Raw genomic sequence first — 10913 nt, 5'->3', positions numbered from 1 at the left:
TGGGAATAAAGGACTTGAAGAACGCAGAGGAGAGGAGCTGTTTGGGTTCTTTTTGTTTGCTTGATGGATACTACAGAAGCCACAAAATTAGGAACAGGACTTATGCCAATGTTAGTTCATGTCTTGTGGTGTCATTTAATGCAGAGGTGAGCAATCTCAAGGTTAAGGTTGAGGTTACTATGATGTCCGTGATTAAAGTCTGAGAATCTAAAGCTGAGAGTGCAGTTTACTGCCAGATGCTGCAATCTGAAGAGCAGGGAGGAGATTCATGTAGAAAGTGCTGTGTTACAGCAGCATTTTTCTTCATGGTGGTGGCTGGCTTGGTGTAGGCTTTTTTCACCTCAAGCCACTGTGAATAAATAGGTATAATTTTGCAATCTGCAATTGTGACCTGTCTAATTGCAAAGACAAAATGAATGATAGGGCTTAGCTGAGTTGTGAGAGACTCTAGAGATTAGGAGGTTCTGTATTTAGCATGTTCTGTTCAAATTGCAAATAATTTTCTTGATATATTGGTATTTCAACAGAAACACACTAAGGATTTTGTAGTGATGGCAGGTGCTGACAAAGATCAGTATCCTGCTGAGAATACTTTGAATCTAAGGTTACAGATAGAAAGAAACAGTAAATTGGTCACTTACACTCTCCATGATTCACATAAACTAAAGATGATAAATAAGTCCTCCCAAAGCAGACTTGTGGTCTGACAGTATCATAGAGCAAAACTTCTGGCAGCTATTGTAAATATAATGTGGGAAGGTGCTATGTGTGTTTGCCACACTACACAACATGAACTTGGTTGGCCAGCTCTAGCCAGAAGTAGTAAGTACCATGATTTTCAGGAGGAGCAAAATGTCACTTAATTTTGTACAGCCACAGCACTAATTCTATCTATCAGATACTGCTTCTCTGCTCGTCTTGGAAAAAACAGTAAGAATAGGTGAAACTTCATTAGAAGAATTCCAGTCAATGACTGGATCATAAACAGTTGTCTAAGGAAGTTTAAAAAAACCCCTTGTTTTTCTCTTACCTACCCTTCTTTCTTCCTAAAAGCAGCATTGGAGGAGCTATACTTCATCAGTGTGTGCTAGGAGCTGGATGAAACATTGCCAAATGTATTGAGAAGAACGTGCTTGTTTGTCACTGGTGTATTAATGCTTTTTAAATGCTACTCTTTGTTTGCAGGCCTTTTTGCAAATGTGCAATCTGCCAATCCGGGTGGTTTGCAGGGCAAATGCCGAGTACATGTCACCATCTGGTAAGTGTGGCCTTCATTTAGATTACTACGTTATACCTCCATTTTGATACCATGGCAACTGTGCCTTGCCTTGCTGATAACAGTCAGTCAGTGCTACCCGGTGTGGGTTGTCTCCCCCACTCCTGTCCAGTGCACTTTCTCCTCTGCAAACAATTAAAACTGTCAGATGCAAAGTAACATTGGCACAAAGTGTAACTGTGCCAGCAACTGCAGTACTTGTCTGTGGCATTCAGACAGTTCACATGCCTGATGGAAAACTTCTCTTCAATGCCTGAGAGTTGTGTCCTGAAGCAGAAAGATGTATGTGGCTTTATTCTGCATCCAGGGAGTATTCCAGTGAATGCTGTTATATTTTTCCCATTGCTGGGGTGAGACCACACTGGAGAAAGATTACCTTTTGTTGCCTGGTCTGAAAGATGATTGCCAGGATGTTGATACAGGAGAAGACTGAAGGATGCGTTGTCACTGTTAAGGGTGACGGGCGATTTAAGATCTTCCTCTGATCCATGAGACTGTAAGGAAAGAAATCCAAACCACCAACAATAAATTATGAATTTGAAGGGCACAGACCCTACCTTTTGCTTGAGGTGACTGGTTATCTAAAATCTTTCAGAGCCCAGCTCCAGAAGGTTGCCTAAAAAACAGAGAGAATTGCTGAACATAGGGTGCAGAGCTCTGGCAATCTTCGCACTCTGTCCCAGATCTTTGTAATGAGAGGAAGTACTTACTAACCGATGACCTGCCTCTGGTGGATGAGTGCCACGTGGAAGTGCCTGTCAGTACATGTCTGCCCAGCTGTATGGCATCTGCTGCTGCCACTGGTATTTTGGTTAAAGCAGTGGAATTAAGCTGTTTTTAAAATAAAAGTTGCCTGGCAGCAGTGAAAAAACAGCAAAATATGCAGGTATCTAAATTATTTCTTAGTAAATGAAGGTAGCTTTGAAATGCTGAATCCATGCGTGGAGGAACATCTTGCATATGCAGGAGCAGGACTGGTGACAGTTGCACACTCTCGCTTCTCTGCTGCTCGCACCCCGTGCCCACACTTCTTGTCATCTGATGTTGTAATGTGGGTCTGAATGCTTCCTTCTTCCGCTGTAAACAAGGAGCATGAGGGAAAATGATCCTGCTTCAATTTTAAATGTAGGTAGAAGTAGATGTATTCTTTTTGCCCTTGCCCCATTTCCTTTCTTTATGTTTGTTCTTTAAAGATAATTCAAACAAGGTTTTTATTTGTTCCTCTCTCCCTCCCCACCACCCTCTGTCTCACAGCAGCAAAGATCTGCATCTCTTTGTTTAGTGCAAAAGTTATTTGTCTCCTAGTCATTGTAATGACAAAAACCATTCTGAGGGATTCAAAAGTACAATACCACAGGATTGTATTGGTGTGTGAAGTACAGTTGGACTGAAACCGCTGAATTCTGCAGCACACCAAGGTCTGCCTTTCCTTACGCAACATGCAGCATGTGGATGCAGACGAAGCCTTTGTTGGTGTGATGCACCTCATTTATTACCCTTAGGCTGATTGAGACAGTGAGGAGTGAATCTCATGGTACAAACCATGACTGAATCTTCAGTTAGCCTGAACTGTGTGTGGGTTTTTTGTTTTGGTGGAAAGAGTGAATGTGTTGCCAATAACATATTTGGAGTCAGGCAGGTACTGATCTTGCTCTGTGAGCTGTCTGTCAAGAGCAGAGTTTTCCCACAGGAAGAGGCAGAAAGGTAAGAGTGTGCTGTGCCCCACTGCACTGGGCAGGCTCGTTTACTGCCTCGGGGCACAAGGATGTTCTCAGTAATACAAAACATCCAGCATTTATCTCCATTTTATCGACAACTTAAATCATGTAAGTAATCCTTAAAGATTTAGTTTTAAATTTAAGGTTGATGTTTGCCAGTTGTATTTGGATGAAGGTTTTCAGAGTGATCAATGTAGTTAGGGTGGCCTGGAGCAGGATCCCTCAGCTTCACATGCTGAGAGCTGGGAAAAAGGGGCATAAGGCAAATTCTGCCACGTGTTGTTGCTTGCTGTAATAGGGCTTCCTCTTGTATCTCTGACTGCTTTAAAGCTTTGGCTCAGTTTTGTGTGTAAGAATAGTTATCAAGCAGAGAAGGTGGTCCATACAGACTTGGCAGCCCTTCACACTACCACCAGTTCCATCAGTGACACAGTCCTTTCCCAGTTTCCTTTTGAGGACTGATTTTTAGCCCTGCTCCATGCTGAACCCTCAGGGCTCAGCTTCATAGATTGAACATTGAGCCTTACCAGGTTTAAGCTTTAACCCCATTTAGCTTCCATGATGATGGTGCAGCTTCTGCCCCCTCGTAGCCCCCGAGATCATGAAGCAGTGGGTCTCATACTGAGAACCTCTTCCCGACCCCAGGACCGTGGGGGCTTGAAAATGCTGGGTCACAACTGGAGGGTGAAGACTGGGGCAGCCAACACGAGCCGGCTGGCCCAGTCCTTGGAAATCTGGAGGACTGGAGGAGGGAGAGTCGAGATCCTGCCTGGTTGCATGTGCGTTTGCACTTCCCCCTGCTTGCTTTTCTGGGCACAGTGCCACATCTCCTGTCAGCCTTTCGGCAGCTCGTTCCCTGCCAGTGGGTTAGCAGGGAGGGTGGGAATGCATTGTGTCATAAAACTAGCCAAGGGCTCTGTCTGCTTTCCTGGGATTTCCCAGCTGTACTTCAGAGAAACATTGAATTAAGTCTTTCCAGCAATGCAAAATCCATTATTAAAGCACAAGTTGATAGATCTCAGTAACTTTGAATTACACAATTGCAAGTCTTGTATGTAAAAGAGGCTCAGGAGGAGGAAGAGCAGGAGGAAGATGTTTGTTAATACAAATGTTTGCTGGGTGAGCTTTGTATGCTTGAGCTTTACCCGTGCTTGTTAGGAAAAAACTGATGTTCAGGCGTACCTGCAATATTTAATTGCTTTGAAAATTGTAAATTATGTTTTACAGGTATAAAAAGCTCTTACTAAAATCCATTTCTCATTTTACAGGCAAAGTACCCTTTATTCATGTGGGAAATCAAGTAGTATCTGAACTTGGGCCCATAGTCCAGTTTGTAAAAGCCAAGGTAATAGTACATTTTTTCATCAATTAATGAATAGCATGTTAATCTTCCTTAGCATTGTGCTGATTTGATTTGCTCTTCCAGAGTGTTACTTAATTTGTTAAAACAGAATAGAAATATAGTGCCATTTTAAAATAAATATATCCTGGAGCAGGAGTTTGTTGGGCTGGAAATGTTTTTCTTTGTCATTTACTCAAATTCTGGCAGTAAATTCTATGTGGGATAGCTGCATACCAGGGCCAGTTTCTGAGACTGTTATTCTCCATGCCCTCTCCCTGGGTCTCAGAGCATTTAAACCCTGAACTGATTGGTTTAAATCCTGAAGTGTCAGATGCTGTTAAAATTTGCCTTTGCTTCTCCCCTGCCCCATATTTTTAAAAACAATGTATTTTCACTGAGCAGTTGACATAAATTTTTATTTACTTCTTGTCGCAGAAATACACTATCCAGGAGACTGTGTGCTCAAACTGTGTTCATCTATAACCGATACTAATCTACATTTCCTGTGGACTAGCTATGTTACGTTACTATCATTGCTTTTTAATTCTAAAGGACTCTATGTAAAAATTGCATATGTAATCTGTTATGGAACTATGTAAGAGATAGGATTGGAGCCAAAGCTCATTGACTTCAGAGGTCCTTGGGTCAGGCATTGCTGAATATTCCAATATCCTTTCTTACATGTGTATCTCTTTTTTTCTCCTTTCCCCATTAGGGCCATTCTCTCAGTGATGGGTTGGATGAAGTCCAAAAAGCTGAGATGAAAGCCTACATGGAATTAGTCAATAATATGCTCTTGACAGCAGAGGTACAGCAAACCATAGTAACTCCACACACTGGCATAAGTGACTATAGGCAAGAAAGCTTTAGGATTTTTTTCCCCTGTATTGGAAATACTGCTTGTTCTTAGATTAGGTCATCAATTTCTGAGGTGAAAGGAGGCAGGAATAAATTCTCTGTACCCTATGGATTGCTTGCTGAAATGTTCTGTAGAAGCAAGCCACCCGTGTGATTGCCCTGATCTGCCTGAAGCGTGTCCTGTAGCCGTAGAAGTAACCGATTTCCACAGACAGAAAATGCTGGTGTTTCCTGGGGTCCCACCCCCCAGCTGGTCGGGCACCCCGCTATCTCCTGCCACAGCAGGGGGCTCCTGTGCCCAGTGGGAGGCTGGGATCCCCTGCAATTGGCACCCGTAGCCAGTTGAGGTGACACTGTCCCAGTGTGGGAGCCATGCTGGACATGCTGGCAGGCATGGGCTACAGGAGTGGGGCTTCTGTCTCGGCTTGGTCCTGGTGCTGGCAAAGTAAGGACTAGCAACTGGGCTTTTGCCCTCCTGTGTTAATTTGTTTTCTGCATTCAGAGGCCTAACAGGAGGAATATATAGAAAATAAAATTCTGCTAGTGAGAAATGATTGTCTCTGTATTCTGCTTTATTAGGAAGTTTTAGAAAGTGTTCTTTCTGTTCCCAGCTCTATCTCCAGTGGTGTGATGATGTTACAGTAGAGGAGGTGAGTGGTTCTGCAGCGTTTGTCTTAATTAAAATTTAATGAGAAAACACTTTTGCTCACAATTTTAAGTCCCTACTCATAAATGAAACATTGAGATTTCTACCATTAATGATACAGTCTTTTCACTTTAATTTTGCTTGCATACACATTTTAGGGAAGTTATGTCATTACTGTAGGTAGCTGACTGCAAACTAGATGCAGGTTTTGTATATGTTTCTGAAGTAATAGGTTTAAATGGTTATGCTGAAAACTGTACATTCTGTGCAAATAGTTACAGCATATCATGCAACTCCTTTTTTCTTTTTCGGCTATCTTTCTGATAGAAATATGTGAATATTAGTTATTTTGTGCATATAGGTATCTGTATTTTCTTCTATGGTAACACAGTACCTTTCCATTTCCAAACAAAGATTACTCACCCGAGGTACGGCTCCCCTTACCCCTGGCCTCTGAACCGCATTTTGTCCTACCAGAAGCAATGGGAGGTAAGGCGGAAGATGAAAGCCATTGGATGGGCTGGCAAGACTCTTGACCAGGTCAGTATGAAAAGCGACGGTTATTTCTTTACCATGTTGGTTTGGTTTATTTTATTTATTTTATTATTTTATTGTTTTATTTTATTTTATTTTTTTATGGTTTGGAGAAATAGATGTACTAAAAAAATATATTCTGTACTTAAAACGTTATCTGGAGTAATGTATTTGCCTTCAGCAGCAATAAATCTTAAATTATGTGCAATGTGATGGGGTGGGAGGAAGGATGTTTTACCATGCGTGTATGTCTCTGGTGATGTTAGTTTAGGCTGGAGTCCTGAAAACAGATTGCAAGTTATGACCCCCACTTCCTGCATGGTGCTCATAGGCTTTGCACAGTTGTGGCTTCCTTTGTCAGAGGTCTGAAAAAAAAAAAGCAAAGCAGTTTTAAGGTATAAGTTAGTACCTTTCATTAAGCTAAGTTATAAATGTTATGGGAAGCACTTAATCAGAATTGCTGTACGTCAAATGTTAGATTAAGTAACACTTACCTACCTGTCTACTGTGTAGGTTTGACTGACTTTAACAGCTTTTGATGTTCCAACATTATATGTGTCTTGTTCCCACCATCAGTGCAAATACAGTAAGGAGGTTATTTTTTGCAATGTTGGTATTTCCTGATGATACGGATCTTTTATCTCTTGTGTGTTTTGATAGGTGCTTGAAGATGTAGATCAGTGTTGTCAGGCTCTCTCCCAGAGACTAGGAACACAACCATATTTCTTCAATAAGCAGTAAGTTAATCTTGACTGAAATATTACATCCAGGAGTGTGAGATATAGATATATATCCACACACAAAAAAGTGTATATGGAAAACTCCCATTTTATTTTAATTCTACTTGATTAGTTGCAGAAATACAAATGTGTGACTGGAATATAAACATGCCATTTCAGAAATAAGTAATCAAAGCTTTTAAAATGAAAGTTTCTGTGTGTGTTTTTTTTTTTTTAATTTATGATTTGGTTTTACTCCTGCTTGTCTTCTCTACAGGGTAGCACGACTTAAATAGGCTGGAAATGTACACCTTTGTACAGTTAATTTCTTATTAAGAAGGATAAATTTAAAGCTTTACTTTTATTTCTTTGGTAACATTCTCTCCTAGGGGAGTGAACACATGACTTGCTTGTCTTGCCCGTCTTATCGCTGCGGCAGCTCTGAATGGAGTTAGCGTGAGGGTACCCGTGACTTGTAAGAACTGGGGGAGCAGGTAGCCTGCTGTCCTTAAAGGAACAGTTGCAAAGTGAAAGCTGAGAGTCTGTTTCTGCCACTTGCAAAATGCTTTTTTGTTTTTTTTTCTTCAATAATTTAATATTTTTGAAATGTTACAGATTTAAGTAGCATCAGTCTGGCTGCCTCTTGTCCCTGTGCATAGGCCAGACTAGAAGTGCTCAGGTCTGGACTTCAGTTAACTGCATTTGGGCAGGGAGAGGACTTTAAGCAGCAAAGACACAACAGAAAAATCACCAAAACCATATGCTGTCTTTTAATCTCTTCCAAGTTGAGACTAGGTGGGTCACATAAATTGATTTGATACAAAAATATGCATTACAGAAGACAAGTTTGAATTCGTCTTTATTATGAATTGCATCTTCTCAAATCATTCTTAAAGATAGTATCTCCTAAATTGTAAAGAATTATAGTTTGGGGATTTTGTTTTTTGTTGTTTTTTAGCCAGGCTTTCTTGGTACAGTTTCAGCCTTGAAGATTTTTAGCTTTCTGAAATTCCTAAGAAAGGATGTGTTCTCAGTTCAGTATTTTTCAATCTGTGACTTCTGGGAGTCTGTAGGAGGTAAATAAGCAGCCTGTTCCTAACAGATTTAAGTTTGCTGTACAAGGGCCCACATCTCCACTGGAAAGTTCCTAGGCATCCACAAATAGGCCAAAAAAAAAATTATCATTTAGAAAACCCTCGTGCTGCTTACCTTGAACACCAGTAAATGAGTCTCAAGGTATTAATATATTTCAAAAAAAATATTTACACATGGGCTGAATATATATACGAAGGTCCAACATGGCAATTCAAAAGGCTTGTACCTAAAATAAGGTAGGACTGAAAACATTCAATAGACCACTATTTCCCAAAACGCCCATTTTCTTCTGTGTACTCCCCTTTTAAAAAGGAGATGTTTCCAGCTGCTGTCACCCTGGAGCTCCTTCTCTTATTCGTTGAATAGTTCCCAACAGTTGGAAACCACAAAACAGGAATAGGGGGTTTATGTTTGCTGGTTTGTTGTTGTTTATTTTTTTTTTCCTCCCTGCTGCTTCTTTTTTCCTTTGTGATATAAGATCAATTATTTAATATATATCTACAGCTACAGAGGAAAAAGAACCCCCCCAAAAAATCTGATAAGCATTTGCCCTTGTTATAGAACTAAAAGGTGGAATGTGGTTTGATATTAGCTCAGTAACTTTGTTCCTTCTAAGAAGTGTTGTTTCCACATTTCCAAGCTAGAAAAAAAGCAAATAAAGATGCCATACTAAGAACTAGCAGGATTCTTACATGCTGTATGCACAGTTTTCATGCATTTGGTAAGTTCAGTGGTGCCTGATTTCTTCCCAGTTCATAGACTGTGTGGCTATCTAAATTTGCTCAGAACAGCAGAGTTTTTCTTGATCAGAACTTCCCTTCCTGAACCCCTGTTCTTTTTTTTCTGTTTGTTTTTACAGACCAACTGAATTGGACGCTCTGGTGTTTGGACACCTGTTCACAATCCTCACTACTCAACTGATCACCGATGCACTCTCTGAAAAAGTGAAAAACTACAGTAATCTCACAGCCTTTTGTCGGCGAATAGAACAGCAGTACTTTGAGGGTCAGGATAAAGACAGCTCTGCAGCCGCTGCAGCCAGGTCTGCCAAGAGGTCCTTACTGAGATAAGCGTGCTGTGGAGTGTGTTTCAGTTTGAGGGTTTGTTGTTCAAGGGATTGATTTTGAGAATGGAAACGTGTGTTAGCTTTTTGAAGCTGCCAAATCATTCTGGAGCAGGAAAAATCTCTAAATGCAGTTTTTGTGTTGTAGAATATTCTGTGCACATTTAACCTGAAATGACTGTATGGGCACTTCCACATTAATAGACTGTACGCCACTTAACTCTAAAGTGACCTTGGAAAAATATTGCATCTATATTAAAAAAATAAAATACTTTAAAAAGTTTCTCTCTGATCTTTCTAAGCGCCTTTCTTACTAAGTTTTATGTATCTGTAATTAATGTCTGTGTAGTTAATGAGTGGGATCCCGTTGGCAGGACACCTAGAAGACAGTTGTATGGTAAACTAGTTAAAATTATTAAGCTGCAAATGAAAGGACTCATTAGAGATCATAAGTTTGCCTGCCTCAGCCAAAATGCATTCAGGAACCGGGTGATGAAAACGTCTTGGAGCTCTGCAGCACACAAGTGATGTGATTTTCTTCAGTCAGTTCTTTGTGTCAAAGCAGCTCCTGGCTGTCATTACTTCTTCTTATGTGTGTCCTCCTGCTCTCCTGCTGCTTTTATTTCTTGTTCACCTTTGGTTTTTAGATTTACTTTTTTTTTTTTTCTTTTTTCCTCCTCTTCATATGATTTCTCAGTTTTAATCCTCAGCTTGTCTTGCTCTTTGTTTAAGAAATGGATTTGCTAGGTAAGAGTCTGTCTCATTCTTTCCACTTCCAGTATGTTAACGTTGCTTCTGAACTTTGATGTACTTGCTGGGGTGGTTCTGTAGCAAAAGGACACAGTGTGAGCCCGTGGCTGTGTCACGGTTTAAATGCAGCTGGGAATCAATACCATGATAGCTGCTCTGTCACTTCACCCCCACCCCCAAATAGGGGAGAGAATTGAAAGGGGAGATTAAAAAGTTTAATTAAAAAAATTATATACATATAATGAAAATAGAATATAAAATAAAAGATAGTGCAATTCCTCACAAACTCTGCACCCAGCAGCCAATCCTGGGAAGAGAGACAGATATCACCCTGGTCCCAAACAGCTGATCCTCAGGAGAGACAGAGACAAAGACCCCAAAAGGCAGAAAGGCCCAGCAGCCAACTGCAAAATGGGAGAATGGGAAAAGGCCAAATTAAAGGAACTCCCAAACAGAACTCAGCTGAATTGAAGCAGAACTGGAATGGGTCCCCCAGCCGGAACAACCAACTCTCCTTAAATATGAAGCATGACGCTAATGGCATGGAATATTCTCATTGATCAGCCTGGATGTCAGTCAAAATCTGACCTATCTCTGCCCCCCCCCTCCTAGCTGCTGCCTCACACCTGCAGAAAGCTCAGAAAAGTCCTTGGCTCCCAGAAAACAAATAAAACTCATTAACTCTGTCCCTGAGGTGTAATCTATTTTTTCCTCAAACTAAACCCAAACAATAACTGTGGTAGCTACGAAAAAGTTTCTAACTGCATGAAGAAAATAAACCCTTTTAGTCAAACCAGCCCAGGCTGGCATGTCATGGTCCTTCTGCCTCTCTATTATCCTGTGGTTCATGTAGGCACAATAATACAGCAGTAAACAAAGAAATATCATTGTGGTGCTCCAAAAACCTTGGCA

At 40.8% G+C, this 10913-nt stretch overlaps 1 protein-coding gene across 3 annotated transcripts in view; it reads left to right on the top strand.

Annotated features, from left to right (window-relative positions):
* MTX2 (metaxin 2) overlaps positions 1-9543 on the top strand; it is a 35196-nt gene extending 25653 nt beyond the window's left edge. For all 3 annotated transcript variants that reach the window (XM_082057212.1, XM_082057213.1, XM_082057211.1), the window contains 7 exons: positions 1186-1258; positions 4263-4339; positions 5052-5144; positions 5806-5844; positions 6255-6380; positions 7035-7111; positions 9048-9543. In XM_082057212.1, the coding sequence (XP_081913338.1) occupies positions 1186-1258; positions 4263-4339; positions 5052-5144; positions 5806-5844; positions 6255-6380; positions 7035-7111; positions 9048-9258 (696 nt within the window). In that variant the 3' untranslated portion in view covers positions 9259-9543. The remainder of the gene's footprint in view (positions 1-1185; positions 1259-4262; positions 4340-5051; positions 5145-5805; positions 5845-6254; positions 6381-7034; positions 7112-9047) is intronic.
* The last annotated feature ends 1370 nt before the right edge of the window (positions 9544-10913 follow it).

The sequence above is a fragment of the Streptopelia decaocto genome (genome assembly GCF_964273445.1).
Source record: "Streptopelia decaocto genome assembly, chromosome: 6".
Taxonomy (NCBI): Eukaryota; Metazoa; Chordata; class Aves; order Columbiformes; family Columbidae; genus Streptopelia; species Streptopelia decaocto.
The sequence above is the reverse complement of the archived record's forward strand: the minus strand, read 5'-3'. Positions and strand labels throughout refer to the sequence as shown.